Source organism: Sebastes fasciatus, chromosome 3 (genome assembly GCF_043250625.1).
Source record: "Sebastes fasciatus isolate fSebFas1 chromosome 3, fSebFas1.pri, whole genome shotgun sequence".
Lineage (NCBI taxonomy): Eukaryota > Metazoa > Chordata > Actinopteri > Perciformes > Sebastidae > Sebastes > Sebastes fasciatus.
Genome location: NC_133797.1, coordinates 7296529 through 7315962, shown reverse-complemented (window position 1 = coordinate 7315962; position 19434 = coordinate 7296529). Strand labels below are relative to the sequence as shown.

The following is a 19434-nucleotide window of genomic DNA, read 5'->3' as shown; positions in this document are numbered from 1 at the left end:
ATTAAAATATCAATGTTATTGTGACCTGCCCAACTGGGGGATAAGGCACTGTTGACCCACACACCTTAACCCGGGTTCACCCAAGACTAACCTCTATATACAGGTCAATACGCAGATAAGTGTAAGGATTAGACAGAGACGTGGCTTAAAGTGCAATTGTACAAAATGTTATTACAAAAAGGTAAAAATGCTTCCCCACTATATGTGGTTTGTGTGTATGGAGTATTCCGGTCACTGTTTATAAGTCAATAACTTAGTAGCAACCTCTATAATTGAAACTGAATTTATTAATTGGCTATCATTTTCTCTTTTCGATTGGTGGTGCCCCGAGGTGACATTTAATGAAGTTTAATAAAGTTAAATTATCTTATTTTGAAAAATACTGATTACTTTCTGATAGCCCAAAGTTGAGTGCAATCACACTTCACATGCTACTTCACTGGTTCCCAAAAATATTTTCAAGACCCCCCATTCATCATCATTAATAATTAGCCTCGCCCTTTTTATAACACTGGGCACCCCTTAGGGGTCCCACCCCCCAGTTTGTATCAATGAATATGATTAGGATGCATATTATCACATTATATCCATCTACTGTAATCATTCTCTCTCTCTCTCTCTCTCTCTCTCTCTCTCTCTCTCTCTCTCTCTCTCTCTCTCTCTCTCTCTCTCTCTCTCTCTCTCTCTCTGCAGGTCCTCCAGTTAACGTTTCCTGTAACATTTTCATCAACAGCTTTGGCTCCATTGCTGAAACCACCATGGTAAGTAACACAGATACTGCATGAAAGTAAAATAAAATAAATTAGCATAAAGGTTACATTAGCATGAAGGCACAGACTCATTTTATACAAATGTTTTATATAAACCGTATTTCGTCAAAAGACATTCATAAAGAGTATTCAAATATGTATAGTCATTTACATTTTCTATGTGGATGTCCAGTCAGTGCTGATGGACAACTCAACTCAACAAAACAGCTTACAATAATACAACCTGAAGGAGGTCTCCAGCACACCTCCAACCCAGTGAGGAGGAAAACTTTCATACAACACACACACGGCTCGCTCTCCCTGGGTTGGCGTCAGCGACAGCATCCAACAAAATCTGCCAACGCTGACATTCATTACAGCAGAATGATTACGTTTCTCATAGCATCGGAGGGCAATTTGAGCAAAGGCTCCATGGGTCGGTGTTTGCTGTCGGCAACTCAGCTTCTGGAGGGTCCCCGCCGGCCATATCCTCCAATGCAGCCTCGAGTGGCCTCTCTCCGGCTGAATACGGCTGAATATCCGAGTCAGCCAAAACACTGTACACTGTAAAAATCCTCGTCCATAACATCCTCTGCACTCATATTTTACGATGCTAGTTTCACTGTTGGAAACGTAACTAGTTTGCAATACAAGCGAAGAGAACAAGGACGTTTTTGAATGGCATTTCACTCCACAGCTACCAAAGCTGAAGTAGCACTCTGTAGTTCTTCCTCGCCTCCAACGACATCACTATCACGTCAAACACCTGCAGGTGTTTCCACACTATATTCTTAACTCACATAAATAGAGATAAGGTTGAAAATCGGCAAATTTTCCATTTAAGACATTCCCTGTGAAAAACTAAATTAATGTGTCATTGGAGAGACACTAAATAAAACATGAAAATTTGTTTACAAAACCATGAAAAAATCCTGCGCAGAAAGCAGATCGTTTTGTGCCCTAAAAGGTCTAACTTCATAAGCTTTGAGCCTGATGGTCATTAGTTTGTCATTCATTATCAAGCCCCAATATCTGCTGTAAATTATTGAATACAGTTTCAGAGCTCTTCACATCTTGCCAATATTTAAATAGGGTTTACATACTGTAGGTAGGATCCAGTTTAAAACAGGTCAGGGCAACATTCTATTTAAATAGTAAAATGTGCACCAGCCAACAAGAGCATTTCCCTCAAATTGAGACAGTACACTGACTGGGGAGACTGGTCAAGTGACAGTATCTACCAGAAGGGAAAATAATTTGCAAGAGGAAGAAAGAAAAGCTTCAAACTGTGGCCAGACAGGAGCACACTGACAAGTAGAGATAATGACAGAGGGAGGCAGACAGAGACAGAAATCAGAAGAGACAGACAAGCAGACATAAATAGCAGTTCAGTAAAGACATTTAGTGACTCTGACAGCAAATGCTTTAAAGTGACATGAAGTCAGTCCAGGCTGCACACAAGCTGCTTTGTACATCAATATCATGCATACACACATTAATACATAGACCAGGAACACAAATTTTATATGTTTCTTGGTATGTTGCACTTATATTAGTAAAATGTCCCAAAAGTGATTCATATTTGGTTCTAATTTCAGGCACAGCAGTACAGGAGTAAGGGTATTTTATCAACTTTCTTAACCTGTGAAAGTCACTCCATCTCCTCTAGGATTTTGGGATCTGCAGAGCTGTCCCAACCTGTTAGGAGTCCCCCGACCAGGGACAAACGATAAGAGAAACAAGAGTAGAACATCCAGTATGTGTGGAAATCCTACAGAATGCACTGGTGGATTCAAAGTAGCTGTAATTCCTTCCAATGTGTCATCTGTCCATGCTTATTATCAACAAGGACAGAAAATTACAACAGCAAGGATTTGAGTCCCAAATTGTTGTTGTGTTTATTTCCCCCTTAAAACACCAATGTAATGCATATCAATAATTCACTAGCCACCAAATGTAATTGAAATGTTATGTTGGATTTGTGTGTGTAAAAAGCATGTAGCCAATAATATCGCAGCTCAATGCACAGATAAAGATACTTTCCTAAATATATTGCAGAATATTACAGACTGGTTAAACATATTCATGCACTCCAGAGGAAGAAAGCTTTGAACTTGTGTTTATTTTTGTTCATATTTACCTCCGTTTAGCCACCATTATGTTTTCACCGGCATTGGTTTGTTTGTTTGTCCGTTAGCAGGATTACTCCAAAAGTTTGCAATGGATTTGAATAACATTTTTTGGAGGGGTGTTGTGTGGCACAATGAATAATCCATTAGATTTTGGTTGCGATCCAGATTCAGGAATATTTTTAAGAATTTCAGCCTGAGCATTAAAACCACAGGGTATAACACATGCGCAGTGTAGCTGATGACGCATGACCCCGCCTCCTTCTGAGAGCAGGGAGATGCGTCAGTGAATGTGTGTGCGGAAGCTGCAGGCCGTTCACGGTGAGAAAGAACAAAGCTGTAGCTGACAGGATGAGAGACAACGTAGTGTAACGTTATACAGACATAACAAGGCTACTGAATGAGAGAGGCATCCGCCGATACGTTAAACGAAAACACACCGTGTTAATAACAAGCCGACCACCTCACGAAACCACCAGCTGTGATATGTTTTTAAAGTCATGCGTTGGCGGAGGTCTGCGCTCTCCGAGTGCTATTCTAGTTGGTTTATCAACTGCTCATGAGGTTGTCCGTCTAACACAACAGATGCGCTCCTATTTTAACCAATCCAGCTGTCTCCACAGGCTGCATAATGACTCACGTTTTACTCACGCGATACATGCAAAAACAACCCACAGTGTATTTTTCTGTTTCAAGTCTATTTTCCAGTTGGTTTTTCTCACACAACTACAGTGATGTGTTGTGTGATCAAAAACACAGGGGACCTACACTCAATACTGTGCCTGAATGCATCCTGTGTAGACACAGAGGAGAGCAGTGAAGCTGCTGAAGCTGCTGCTCTGCTCATGTGCTTCTCAAGCCACGCCTCCTGTGAAGACATCTTGTTAGTCTTGCTGGCTCAAAGCAAAAAATAGTTGTCCCAAAATATATGAGCTATTAGTCTTCATAAACCAAAAGTTTTAGTAGTTAGATAGAATTATACAGTCTGAATGATTGAACACATTTGGGATGCTTCACTACACTCTGACACCACTTCACTTCCTGTCCCAGTCTGTCTGCTGCATAATGAGCCAGCAGAGCCGAACTGGTTGTGATCAGTCCGCGGATGGATGGACGAGTGGATGGATGATTGAAGCGACAAGGTCTAAGTGCTTTCTGCACCACTGGGAGTTGTTCTGACGGATATGCCATTTGTATGTATGTGTGTGTGTGTGTGTGTGTGTGTGTGTGTGTGTGTGTGTGTGTGTGTGTGTTTGCCTGCCAAGCATGAACTGTCATGAGAAATTTCAGAATTTACAATATTGCTTTCATTTGGCTTTCATTATTTATCGGACTCAAATGAATGTTCCATGACAGTAGGCTTCCGTTTGTTTACACAACACCCAGCCGGCTTTGTGTGATTTATTTTTGGAGTCTGCCTGCTGTAGTATATAACTAGGGGAATTCTGATTATCATTTTTATTTGTTCATTTTTTTAATTAAACAATTATTATTTATTTTTTTTGTAATTGGGCAGCACAGTGTTGCAGTGGTTAGCACTATCACCTCACAGCAAGACTTCAAATGTGGCTTGGGGCCCTTCTGTATGGAGTTTGCATGTTCTCCCTGTGGTACCGTCCTCCAGCTTCCTCCCACACTGTGAGTGCGAATGGTTGTCTGTCTCTATATGTGTCAGCCCTGTGATAGTCTGGCGACCTGTCCAGGGTGTACCCTGCACTTCGCCCAACGTCAACTGGGATCTGCTCCAACCCTGCCGCGACCCTGAATAGAATAAGCAGTTACAGATAATGGATGGATTTTGTTAATTTAGATTTCAAATCCACTAGAGTCTTAGTCAGTTTTCAGTATGCACTTTCACTTTCACTTTCATTTTGAGGATGTCTGTAGTTATACGCATTCAATTCATCATTATTATCTTAAACAATCCCATAATACTGGCTTTTACACTGTATTGATTTTTCAGAGGTTGGATAATAATTGATGGTTAGATGTTCTGGTAGTAATGGAAAAAGTTATCTAAATAGTTTGCAACTGGTTTATCCTGTTCAGTAAAGTGTGTGTATATCAAGCTACCATATCCATTTGTTGGTCATTTGTGGCAGGCTGTTCCAGATGTGAACACCACAGACAATTAAAGCTGATTGTGCACCATTCTTATTCCCAGCCCAGGGAACAGCTAACAGGCTAGTGTCATATACTTTACATATCAGACATGTGTTAAAGGTCCTATTCCGTTGAGAGATTAGAAAACTGAGAGCAGGATCTAAAAGTCAGACGGCCAATGAAGGGGCTTCAAGTCAAAGCAGTGACTTAGAGGACTGTGCAGAGTGAGGGGTCAGATGTAGAGGTCGTCATACCCAGTTTATACTGACAGCTGTATAGAGAGAGGAGCACTACAGTAAGAGATACGTGTATATACAGTATACATGGGCCATATGTCACATTAGGATTAAGACCTTTCTCTCTTCTCACCATCTGTCTTTGTCTCTGTCATCCACCCACTCCCTCTGTTCCTCTAACAAACAAGAGAGTGAAGAGAAATAACCTCAACACGACAACAACACATTATAAATATGTTTCACTGACATGACAGGAAGTATAACACACATGTTAATAACAGCTAGGATGTAGATAATGGATGGATGGATGGATAGACTTATAAGTGATGTCAATTGCCATTGCCTTTTACGTACTAGACTGTTTGAATTTTTGCAGTCAGCAAAGATAATAATAATAATAATAATTATTATTATTATAACCCCTTAAACATTTATTCTAACAGCTCATGGTGAAAGATAAATAACATAATGTTATATAAAACATTGCTTAACAAAATTTGCTCAAACTGCTTTTTCACTTGCAGCAACAGAGCAGTGGAATGATATCTTCACAAATATTACAGAGTGTATTAGTTTTAATCATTTAAAGCTATAATGTTCAAAAGGGTCATGTTGTCTCAGCAGGTATCTCTCTCCCCCGTCAGAGGCTGTTCTGCTCAATATTCAAAATCTATATGTTTGATTTCTCAAAAATTCTCAGAAGTGAATTTAGTGATGAAATAGCGTACAAAAACTGTAAAATAACTTTTCATTTTTGGCCACTGTTGATGTGACCATAGCCAGCGCTTTGCATTGTGGGATACATCAGGCGAGGTAGACTGGTCCGATGCATAGTGGAGGAGATTTTTTCTGAATCAGTATGACATCTGGGTATTTTTGGCAAACTGCAGATTTTGCTTTTGTTTGTATATACTGCATATTACATGCTACATTTTGGACAAATCAGTCCGTACTACTGTTACGTTAAGCTGAACCCTGATTGATGAACCCTGTTTGACTTCTCGGACTCTGATTCCTGCCATCTCCTTGTCTGGTTAGTTTGGTTCTCCTTTTCCCTGCCTGTTTTTGGAATAAACCTTTGGATTTTGGACCTTAAGTGCATGTCTTGAGTTGTGGGTTCTTACCTGTTCTGTGCTCAGAAATCATTACACACATGATAATGAGAGAGGTTGTGTTTTGAATAAATCAATCTTGTGATGTAGTGAAGTTAAATCCCTTAATTCACATTATAAATCCCTCTTGTTTTTCAGAGCTTAGCTTAACCACCTTTACATTATCAGAATGCACATTTATGGAGCATGCCTTGTAGTGGTCTTGGACAGATATGCCTTAAATACATTTTAATTTTTTAACAATTAAATGGTAATATAACCATTTATGATGCTGATTGTTTGGTGACACAGTTTCCTTTCTTTGTTTTACCATTGCGTCACTGAAAGAGGGGAGAAATATAGACAGGAGGAGAGATTCAGACACACACAGAGGGCTTAGAGCCAGGTTGGCACTCTCTGGTCTGGACACGCTATCTATGTTAAACAGATTTACTACTGTTAGACTCTCTTTTTTTCATTTATTCACTCAATCTCTCCATCCCTCTTAATCCATTCTCTATCTGTGTGCGAGCAGTGTTTAGTTTATCTGACTGCCCACGGAGACATGATAATGCCAAATGATGTTTGTCCTCATAAAAACATTTAACCTGTGCCAGAACAATTTAGCTGTTTTGTTAGCAGTGCACCTGATCCTGTTGGCTGTGATGGTTCTTTAAAGTTGCATAATTTATTTTTTTTGACCACTTTGGGGCAGTGGAACGAGCTGTTAATACAACGTTGACATATTGGCATCTTATAAAGTTCATATGGCAAACTTGTTAGCAATTGTAAGCAACAATTTCCTGTTTACAATTTCAGCAGGCTCAGAGAAAAACAGGCCTTTCATTATGGAATCACATTTCTGGCCAAGATATGCAATATTCTCTCTGGTTTTACCTCTGTTTCAGTCTCACCTAACTCCTGAGAGAAAGACTTGTTTCTTTGATATGCTATGTTCACCAGCTAGTCGTAAACCTTTTCTGCCTGCCTTTGGGTGCTGGGCAGGGAGTCAGTGGGTTTATCTGTGCTTTTTCTCTGAAAATTGAGTTAATGAGAGTGGAGTTTGTGGGCTCATCACTATAAGCAGCACCTCTCACATTACACATTCAGTCATACAGTCATTTGATCCATTATTGATGGAATAAATATGAAATAGTGTAGCCGACGCACCGAGTCACCCTTTAGCGTCCGTATGAGACACACAGGGCTTTCAACAAATGCAGACATAGACAACGGCGTGGAAGTTGAACAAAGGGCTTTATTGCCAAAAGCATGAATGATGAATGGAATGAGGGAATGTCGAGGCTGGGAATGAGCAGTTGATGATTAGATGGCAGGCAGCTGTGCAGGTTGATCAGGTTAGTTGATTGCATCAGGGAGAGAGAGAGTCTGCCAGGGAAAAGAGCCTCGCACACACACACACACACACACACACACACAAACAGCCAGACATGCCCACACGAGACAGACAGAGATCTATGGGCACACAGGAAAAAGGAAAAAGACACACTAGGAAGGCTGATGGCACGGATGGAACCGTAACAACTACACTGTTACTCTTTTCTAACTGTCCAGATGTTTATGTACTGTAATATATATAAAAAAACATTGTTGAAAATTAGCATAGTATGCAGTTGGGGTATTAGGGTTAGGTTGAAGACATCAGAAAGACAAAGGATTGTATATCTAATGCTTGGTGCCCGGACACTGTGGTAATAGAGAGATCATCAGAAACAGCTGATAACTGAATAGCTGGAATGAAGGCCTATCTACCTGCCAACAGAAACCACATCTGTACAGACGTTCAGGATCACCTCCAGGCAGGCGGTGAATCACTGCACAGTGAATTGTATTTTCAGCTCTGATTAGGTTTCTGCATCAGTGAACACTGAGACGCTAATGAATCTGCTACATGATTCCTAGGCAGCGATGATAATGGCATTTGTTCTCTTAAGAGTTAGGCTACCTATTGTGTAATAGGTAATGAAAAATAAAGCATAAAGTGTATAAACAGATATAATATAATTCAAGTGTATTGAGGTATAATGATTTGCTTCTCAAGGGGACTCTTGTTGCATCATAAGTGCAAAGAAGACACGGCTCATAAAAAAGATTGCATGTTTGACTCATGTGGGCCAAAACCTAGTGCTACTGTCACACCTAAATCAGACTTCCCCTTGTTTAGTTTCATTAGCCACATCTGTGTTCACCGTGCGATGACTCTGGCTCTGTTGGAAGTGCAGTGAAGTGGAAGAGTAGTGATGTCACTTCCAGTCAGTGAGCATAGTGGGCAGATATGCTAACTGCCTTTTACAGTGCATTCTGGGAATTTTCTAGTTAGCTGAACTTGCAGTGCAATGTAGTGATACTGGCATCCGGACAATCGGTTCTAGGAACCAGACTAGTTTGAGAGGCCCTGTGTTCTCCCCAGATGCTTATAAACTACTCTCACAGATCATTTAAATCACTCAAATCATGTAGAATAAACCAGAATTTTCACCAAAGCATTTCCTGCTAGACAAAACCTCAGACCATATGATAACATCCCCCTCCCCCACCTATAGGCTTATCTCCTCTTATTGTTTTTAATTCCTACATAGATAACCCTCAGAGCCCAGTATACTGCTGCTGATTGACATGCTGGGATCAACTATTACTCCAGATGGTTTGATTAATAGCATTTATAGTCAGATAGAAGAGTTCGTGAGTCACTGAGGGGAAATGATGTAATGGTTTTAAAAGGTTTAAACAAAGGGATCAGGTTTTTTATATCTGATTCCAGGAGTGGTTAAGCACATTGGTGTCAAAAAGGACATTTTTCGGCACCTTTCCTGTAAACACCATCATTCGTTCTAATAATGGATGGATTACAAACCATCAGAAACCCAAGGGTCTAGGCTAGGATTTGCTTACCTGAGGCAAATAAGCTCGTGAGCATGACCCTGTGACAAACTTCTGTAACACTATAGCCACTTTGTGCGCAGAGTCAACATGAGCATATAGACGTCTGCTTCTCAGTGAAAAAATGGAGTACAATTGCAGAATCAAGAACTACAACTACATACCCAAGTATCCAAACTTTTACTAGGAGCAACAATGGAATCTCTTGTCCTCATGTACAGGACTGCACATCACTACACTGTCAAAAAAAGTATAAAATAACGGAATTTTTTCCGGCAGCACGGGCGCCAGAAAATGTCTGTTAAAAAACTAAAAAATACTGTCCGTTAATTAACATAAATAAACTGTAAAAAAAAAACAGTAATTATCTTTATATAATTAGCCTTTATTACTGTAATTTTACAAGAAATATTTTACTTTTAACATATATTTATTGTTAGAATAGTCATACACCGTAAATCTAAGACCATTTACATATAAATCACAAATGAAACTTGTAATTTTACGTTGCAAAAAGTCGAAATTTACATTAACTCAGAAGTTTTGCAAAAAAAATCTGTATTTTTACAAGAAATATTTTTAGAATTCCATGAAATCCTTTTCTTCTATCATAAATTAATTGTTAAAATAGAGTCATAAACATCTAAAAGAACAGAGTAATTATCTTTAAAAATGATCAAGAAAAGCTTAAATACAGATAATTTTGATTGTGATTACAAAAAATACTGTAAATCTAAGACAATTTACATATAAATCACAAATGAAACATGTAATTTTTAAAAAAATGTTCTGTCATTTTAAAATACAGACAAAAAATTTAAGATTTCTTGAAAAAAAATGTAAAAAATGTTTTTTGTTACAGTGTATGTATTTAGATATTTAACAGTTTTTGACCGTTGTCATCCGCATCGGCCCACATGCTTGGACTGAGGCCAACTTGGCTCATCGTGCGCATTTGTTTTGGGGGAATCAACCAGCTGCTTCAGGTTCCTCTATACATGTGAGTGATCATCCATGTTATTCTCTGTGTCTGCAGGACTACCGTGTAAATATCTTCCTCCGTCAGCAGTGGAACGACCCCAGGCTCGCTTTTACTGAATACCCAGATGACTCTCTGGACTTGGACCCCTCTATGTTAGACTCCATATGGAAACCGGACCTGTTCTTTGCCAATGAGAAGGGGGCCCACTTTCATGAAGTCACTACAGATAACAAGCTGCTCAGGATATTCAAGAATGGGAATGTTTTGTACTCTATCAGGTAAGTGTGGGTCGGGCCCTGTTTTTGTTTTTCGCCGCGGGGGGGTTAAAAGAGAAGCCGAAGAACAGTATGTGTGTAAAGAAATGTGTCAGTCATATCTGAGTCAGTACAGAAAGAAGGTTTTTATTTCGCCAGTAGGCTCCGTTTTGGACGTACTTCTCTTGAATTTGAGCAGACTGAGGAGCTGTAGCGCTGTAGGGGTCCTGTATTCATGACTCAAGGAGCAGTGTGTCATGGGAACACATGGTGATGCACTTTTAGCATTTCCATGGCTAGAGGCACGCAGTGCACCCACAGTGCAGTTGCAAACAAGATGGGATTTGGAGTAATACATTATCATCATAAGTACTGTAGTTCTGTGCGGGGATTTGTCTTTTTATCGGGGACCTCACTGAAGAATGTATTTGTTTTGTATAATTTTACAATATCTTCTGATATAATTATTTTTTTATTTATAGTGCATGAACCAACAGCATGCTTACTCTCAACACAATGCACACTGAACAATACAACCCAGCTTAATAGGGAGAGGGGGGACTATTTTTCTTTTTCTGGTTCTGTTCAGATCCAAATAAATAGTCATTTCATTTCCAAGCTTTGACAAACATGTTTTGTAAAAATCCCCAAGAATGTGTGCATGTCTATTTTACCGCTATTAATTGTTAATACTCACAGATGTTTGACTTTCAACATAAAATGCTGATAGAAGTTCTGTATTGCTATATGATAGTTTCTCTGGTTGTACTCTGTAGAGTAGATGTGATGGTAGGCAAGAGTAAAAATAGCAGCTGTTATATCTTAGATATTTTGGAGAGGTTGTGCTTCTGTTTCGGTGCTTCAAAGATATCTGACTTAGTGCAACATTAATATAAAATAAGCACAGATAAAAGTGTTTTGATGATGTACATGTGTACGACATTGATGGATGACTTCATACCCCGTCACTGTCTTTGACTCACTTCTAACTTGTTCTCTCCTCTCTCTTCTCTTTCAGACTAACATTAACTCTGTCATGCCCCATGGATCTAAAGAACTTCCCTATGGATGTCCAGACGTGCATCATGCAGCTGGAGAGCTGTAAGTGCAGTATGGACACACACACATATACAGTACATGTTTGTAGTTCTATACTTGTGAGGACCCTTACTGACATGATTTACTCTAACCTTAACCATCGCAACTAAATGCCCAACCCCAACCCTTGCCCTCCACAGAACCTCAACCTAGTTCTAACCATAAGCTTGAAACCAACTCTCTGCTATAGTTTGAAATCAAGGAAATAGTTTCCTCATTTGGATTCTTTCAGTTACATCAGATAGCTGTTACAACCTTTTTTCTTCTGCCTTTTGACTTCTGTAATCTGACTTTAGCCGTTAAGGCAGGGCCTCCTTACCATGGCTGTATAAAGAGAACTGGATACAGCGTTGTAGGCGGCTCCCGTTCATTCCTATGAGAGATGAGGAGAAGCCAAAATGGCTCGACTGCCGAGTGATAAAGTACCCGGATCGTCCAGTGATCTTCCGCATCCATTAGGCCCATAAAGCAGACGCAGTAGCGTTTCCTTTAACCCAGCCTCCCAGCCCTTGCTCCAGCCTCGGTCTGGGTCTCATTCATATGAACGGAGGAAGGGAAATAACTCTGGATTCGGCTATTAGTGCGTTTTACAACTTTTAGGACCTAATGATTTAAATAGGGGCTATTACAGTGTTCGTACTAGGGAGTTGATTCACCTAAAAAAAAATGATCCGCTGGGTTACAGATGTCTCTTTCCAGCCCAATGGATGTCAATTGGCTGCATCAGGTGACGGATACAGAAGTTGTAGTACCACCGATTGGCTTCTATGAAAATTTGCATCAAAGCCCGGCGCTCTTCCCGGGGGCTTGGTCCTTACAGGCAACATGCCCCTGTAAAACGCCACCAAGCATGTGGAGAAGTGCTGTCTGAAGGACAAACACAGGAAACAATGTCCCTTCCCTTGCTGTCATTCTTTAAGTTATGAGCTTCCTGGGGGGGTGAAATGGATGAGCAGAGTTCGAACTCTGGCAGCTATAGCTAATCTGACACACGCAACTGCAAATATGACGTGAACACCCCGAGGCAGATTATTGGACTTGTCAATAAACCCATTTTAAATCTTTCACACCTGATCAAGTCTGTCTGTATCATCTCGGTATCACATGCATCTACGTGCTTTCTTTCACTAGTTCTGCTGATTTCATTCTTTGCCTCCTTCTCCTCTGGTTTATTATTCATCAAATCATAGTGGAGCTTTTACCGCTCGACGATGCATTTGCACTTCACGAGGGTTTCATGACAGTATAGGCTTCTATCTGTGAGCAGCAACAACAATGTCAGTCACACATTGTTGATTAATAACTTAACATAGCTCAGCCCGTGCTCCATCTCTCCTGCCTCCTCCTCCTGCTTCGGTTTATTATTCATCATAATTGCGACGGCTTCTCCTGTTCATGCCGTATGTATATCCCGTGTCCGCTGGGATCTGCCTCTGTGGGTAGAGAGCAGCATGCTGAACCCACAGGCACTTTGTGGGAACAGAAACGGAGCTGTGCACACCACTCACAGTCTAACACGCTGCTTGGATTCATACAGGGAGCAGAACTTGTAGCACCAAGTGGACTTGGTGCAAACGTTGATACTGTAATTACCAGTAAATTACAAATGTGTGGATACATATCATATTACATATCATTTTCCATGTTATCCATCTATTTATTTTGTTGTGTAACGCACGTTTTCTCTCATTTTTTATTCTCACTAGTTCAGTATCATCCTCTTTCCCCCCTCGTGGATGAAAGCAGACACGTGGTCGTGTCTTTTTTAGGACACACAAAGTCGTGTTTAATAATGTCTATAGGGTTATGATGACTAATTCATCCTTTGTCCAATCGGGAGCGTAGCCCGGCCCAGGGCACAGACTGTTTGTCTTCATTGGTGGATTCATTTTGCTCCAGCCCACTGGCCAGAGGCATTACCGTCCGTAGGTCGCTTTTCATATTTATATATGTATATCTAATAGAGTGTTTGTATTGCTGTGTTGCGGCTCTCTCTGAGGAAACATAAAGACACATGCATACAGACAGAGGGAGAGAAAGAGAGGATGAGAGGAAATTATTCCAGTCATGACGCATGTTTCAATTTAATACGGCACATTACATATACTGTAGCTTTAATACGTGTGAAATTGAATTGGAGGGTAACATGATGTGCAGATTGTCCCTGCTAGGGTAATCTCATGCACTGAATACTGAACTGAATTTCATCGACTGAAGTAGTTAGAAATGGAAAGAGGTCTGTTTTGTGTTGATGCAGTTGGTGTGACCAGCAGAACTTGTCATTGCTCTGAGTTGACAGTCGGAGACACTGTTACCACCCGGGGCAAATGTTAGATTAAAATAATCCGGAGCTGAGCACAGAAGCTTGGAGTCTTGTGTGGAAGGCTGAGGGCATGCGCTCCTCTGTTTGTTTGTGTTTTTTTGTTTATTTGGTTTTATAAACATGGTATGCATGTTAAAAAAAAAAGAAAAGACTTTTCACACGCTGAACCTTGAGAGTCAAACTGAACAAACTGTTTTGTGCATGGCTGTAGGCTTCTGCCAGCTGGTTTCTGCTTTTGCCAAAATGCCCTACAGAGCGCTGACTGCATGCATTTTAATGTGGCCTCCACTCCCTTAGTCATTATTCTCATGCATTTGTTTCTCACTCTACTCTTTCCCATTTGTAACCTTCTCCAAGTAAAGTCATCATGGTTAGAAGATGGAACATAACAATTTACCCTGAATATAAAGATGTTTGTGTGTTTGAGTACTTTAGTTTACATTCTGCTTTTAAAAAAAATCATGGATAATTCCTGGAATTATTTTTATGATCAAAGTAAGCATAATAGTCATAATAGTTTGTATCAATGTCAAGGCACTCAGCTTATTATTCCATCCAGCGACCTCCCATACACCGGCCGTGGCCGGAGGGGTTATGTTCTCAGGTTGTCCGCCTTGTGGGAATTTCTTCTAATTTGGCACAAGCGTCCACTTGGACTCAAGGATGAACTGATTAGATTTTGGTGGTCATAGGTGAAAGATCAAGGTCACTGTGACCTCACAAAACATATCTTGAGTTTTTCCATTTAATGCTGCTTAGTACAGTAACTAGAAACACTAGAGATCAAATGTTACATATAAAACATGATGCTGCTTGCAGAATGGATGATGGATTGCTGCTTGCTATTACATGTTAATGCATCAGTAACAAAATTAAATATTATAATAATGTAATGCTTTGTGCTACATAATGAGTCATTTTGATACTTTGAGCACACCTTGCTAATACTACTTGTGTAATTTTACTTCATTAAACAATTTTGAATAACTTCTACTTGTAATGGAGTAGTTTTATTGTGTGGTGTTGCTACTTTTGCTAAAGTAAAGAATGCTAATACTTGTTGCACTACTGGCTGCAAAAAAAAAGCTGGTTTTGCTTTCAACGTTTTGCCTCAATTATTCATCAAATAACATACCAAGAATAGCAGTTTTGTGAGTTGGTGCTCTGCTTGATGTTGGTTAACATCAAGAGTGTTCTGAAATTGAAAACTTAAAAAAACTAGAATGGCACTCGGAGAGCGGAGACCTCCGCCAAGCTGCCCGAGTACGATTACGAGTACGAAATCCAGGCTCAGGGACAGATGTACTATAAGACCAAACCAAATTTGAATAATTGAGCCAACTTTCCCAACTGAGGCTGAAAGATGTCAGAAAGCAGCACTGAGCCCTCATTGAGACAACTCGCTGCAAGATAGAGTAAAGTAACCGACAAGAATTTAAAATGTCAGCCAATCATGAAGCCTCTGCTAAACACATCTATCATTTTAATGATTTCTACTCCATGACCTTTATGTTGCATAAAGTTTCATTAATAGATGATTATTAAATATTGTTGTGGTTTACTTTTCTTCAGTTGGTTATACCATGAACGACCTGATCTTTGAGTGGCAGGAGAATGCACCAGTCCAAGTGGCCGAAGGCCTCACGCTCCCACAGTTCCTCCTCAAAGATGAATCAGACCTCAGATACTGCACCAAGCACTACAACACAGGTAACACACACACACACGCACACACGCACACACGCACACACACACACACACACACACACACACACACACACACACACACACACTGCTGTAAGCATCACAACACAGGTACTGTAACATGCACACAGGGTGAAACGGTTGCCACATTGCATCCATCATGTTTCTGCTGCTGGGATCAAGTCAAGATAAAAATCATCTGCAAGACGGAGAAACAAACAGACGGATTCTTTTCATTGAAAGGGATGTGACCATAGATAGTAGACAAACAGGGATGTGGTGTCTTTGACCTTGGGTGCTTTATGGGGGTGGGGACATTGATTCAGGAGGCTCAGAGAAGGACAGGGATTAATGCTATTTATAGATTTTTGGCGGCATAATGGGCAGACCCCAAGTCCAGACCAGTTTTTGTAGCCACACCCATGTCTCAATGTTTTTTGAAGACTGACATAAAGTGAGCGCTTGCTGCCATCTTGTTAGTTAGTAAATCCAGAAAATCCACATTCAAGGAGTGTGGTAAAGCGAGGGTGGAGCCTTGTTAGATCATAACGGTGCCCCATCTTTGTTGCTGATTATCGTGCTTCAGAAATGTATTATGTATAATAAATAAATAATAAATAAGGAAATATTACTTTTGTTTGTCTCCGCTTTGTTGCAGGTAAATTTACGTGTATTGAAGTGCGCTTCCACCTGGAGCGTCAGATGGGCTACTACCTGATCCAGATGTACATCCCCTCTCTGCTCATTGTCATTCTGTCCTGGGTCTCCTTCTGGATCAACATGGATGCTGCCCCAGCCAGAGTGGCACTGGGCATCACCACTGTCCTCACAATGACAACACAGAGTTCAGGCTCCAGGACTTCACTGCCTAAGGTCTTTTGAATTTTTAATTTAACTTTATTTAACCAGGGAGGCCATTGACATACAGTAGAAATCTCTTTTCTGAGGGCGACCTGACCAAGATAGCACACCAGTTACAGTTTAAGAAGAATTATTACACGGCTGTGTTGAATACATGATTCTGATTGGTCAATCACGGCGTTCTGCGGTCTATAATTTCTGTATAACAGACCGTTGCTATGTATCACAGACCGTTGCAATGTAAAGCAGACCGTTGCTATGGCTGCAAAATATTGATTTCTCCAGTAAGTAGCCGTGTAATAAGCGGGATAATGACCAGCTAGCGGGTTATTGTTGTGAAAGAATCTCCTTCAGGGCGATGAGAGACCCCGACGCGATGCATCGCCCTGTCGGGGATTCTTTCACAACAATGACCCGCTAGCTGGTCATTATCCCTTACATATAACACAACAGACTGGAAATACAGTCATCAGTCTGTGTTCATGTTTTTTATTATCCATCTGTATGAATCTGAATCTGTTAGGTGCTCCAATTTCCTCCCACTGTCCCAACACATGCGGGTTAGGTGAATTAGGGTCTCTAAATTGCCCATAACTGTGAATGTGGGTATGAATGGTTGTCTGTCTGTGTTTGTCAGTCCTGTGATAGTCTGGCAAGCTGGTTTTCTCACCCAGCGTGTACAGGGATGTGTTCTAGTGTTCTAGCCAGTAGAGATTTATAGTGAAGAGTCTGTTGGAGTCAAGTTCTCAACCTGGGAGAGTGAGTTTCAGCAACAAAACTAGGAGACCTCATATCTCCAGTGACATAATGGAGCTCAAGTGTATTCAGCAGGATACTGCACTGAACCCTTATAGCAGGCTTATGGCACTGTCATTACATGTGTTAGCGAGGCATGTCATATATTATTTTCATATTAAGTCAGGCCTCTGTGGATGTCACTGCACGGGACAATTTAGAACATGTTGTAATTGTTCCAGTCTGTCCACAGGCCTTCAACAACAACAGGAAGTATCTGTATATGAATGGGTAGAGATAAACAAAGGAGAGTTGGTAGTGTTCGGTGTTGGATACAAGAACCATGAAGCCTATTGTTAAATTTTTTTGTGCTAACACACATTTCTCTGTACTGAGTTTACTTTTTCAAAACTGTTCAGACACTTCTCTTTATCGACACGAAGCTCAGCACAACCGTCCTCATATCCAAGATGCACTAATGCACCCAAACAATTGATACACATCTCAGGATCAACTCTTGGACCAGAATATTTGTCTACCAACAGTAACGCTTTGTCACTCTGAACATAATGACCTAAAACAACATTAACACTTCACACAACACTAAGTGTGCTAACTTACAGTTTATGTCACACAAAATGAACAAGACATGGTGCAAAACTGTCTTTTTACATATAGAGTAATTCCAAGAGCACAAAAGTAGACTAAAGTAAGTCCAGTAATGCGACAGAACGATACACATTCACTATACGTACAGCTAGAAATATAGAAATACAACAGTCAACTCTGTCTTCTGCATTTGTTCTACCTTCTGTCCTCTCTTGTAATACACCTGGGAAAGAACCTTTGTGCACGTCTCTGATCCACCCCTGGTGATCTTCTGCAGCTATGTCCACACATCCAGCCTTCATTGTGTCCAAGAGGGACATCTGATCATGTGGCTGGTGGTCCTAAACTTTCCAGCTCCACAAGGACAAGAATTCCTCCTTTCTGTTAGGTTTTTAACATTGACATCGACAGTAGGACGCAAACATGGAGTTTGAAGAGGCACAGTTGATGAATTTGGTCATTGAATGCATTTTGTGTCAAAGCAATGAAAAGTGATTCACAGTTTAGTCCACATTGGCTTCTGTAGTGCTGACTGTGTGAAGAGGTTTGAAAAAGTGAACTCAGTATTGAGAAATGTGAGTTAGCATTTGTAAAAAAAAAAACTCTATTTATTGATGTATTCTGTATAATATAAATATAATGTGCCACCAGTGTTCCCATCATGCTTTGAGTGATCAGTGTAATGTTGCTGTGGAGTCAGTTAGCTGTGGGCTACACCTGCTAACTGACCTGTTTGTCTATTTGTTGTATTTGTTTGCATTGTACCATGAAAAGACATTCCTGCTTGCACTGTAACCATGGATACACAGACAAACTGTGTCCATCTGGTTCAAAGGGTTAAACTCACAGGCCTTTGGTGCAGCACATGTATATCTAAAAGTTTAGTTGCATATTTAGGAGGACATCCTTTATATAAACATACAGTACATACTGTAGGTAAGTGACTGTCAAAGAGAGTGTGTGCGTGTGTGTGCGTGTGTGTGCGTGTGTGTGCGTGTGTGTGTGCGTGTGTGTGCGTGTGTGTGTGTGTGTGGCTCTCCTGAGATCTGAAATCTTTCTCTGGTGGATGTTTTGCACGGGGCAACCACAAATGTGATGACACATATCATGTATCTGCTAGTGTTTGCGTGTGAGAAAGAGTCCCTTGTTCTGGTATCGTGTATGCATGAGAAAAAAAAATCATAAATATAGCACTTTGTTACATAACCCTTATTAGCACACGCATCCCTCTCACACATGCACCTCAACAACATGGCTGTGTGTGTGCGTGTGCGTGCGTGTGTGCGTGTGTGTGTGTGTGTGTGTGTGTGTGTGTGTGTGTGTGTGTGTGTGTGTGTGTGTGTGTGTGCGTGCGTGCGTGCGTGCGTGTGTGTGTGTGTGTGTGTGTGTGTCTGTGTGTGTGTGTGTGTGTGTGTGTGCGTGCGTGCGTGTGTGTGTGTGTGTGTGTGTGTGTGTGTGTGTGTGTGTGTGTGTGTGTGTGTGTGTGTGTGTGTGCGTGTGTGTGTGTGTGTGTGTGTATTTAGAGGTTAGGAGGTTTCTCATGTTTCCAGCGCTGCTCAACAGAACTTTGCACTCTAGTATGTAACACACGTCTGAATAAGTCATTATTCCATAAAGAAATGAGATTGCATCAATTTGACACCACAAGCATCAGCGGCA

General features: G+C 40.7%; 1 protein-coding gene across 2 annotated transcripts in view; it reads left to right on the top strand.

Moving 5' to 3' along the window:
- The window catches only part of glra3 (glycine receptor, alpha 3), a 41740-nt gene that overhangs the window by 16362 nt on the left and 5944 nt on the right, over positions 1–19434 (top strand). For both annotated transcript variants that reach the window (XM_074628724.1, XM_074628725.1), the window contains exons 3-7: positions 694–761; positions 10246–10469; positions 11464–11546; positions 15439–15576; positions 16229–16443. In XM_074628724.1, the coding sequence (XP_074484825.1) occupies positions 694–761; positions 10246–10469; positions 11464–11546; positions 15439–15576; positions 16229–16443 (728 nt within the window). The remainder of the gene's footprint in view (positions 1–693; positions 762–10245; positions 10470–11463; positions 11547–15438; positions 15577–16228; positions 16444–19434) is intronic.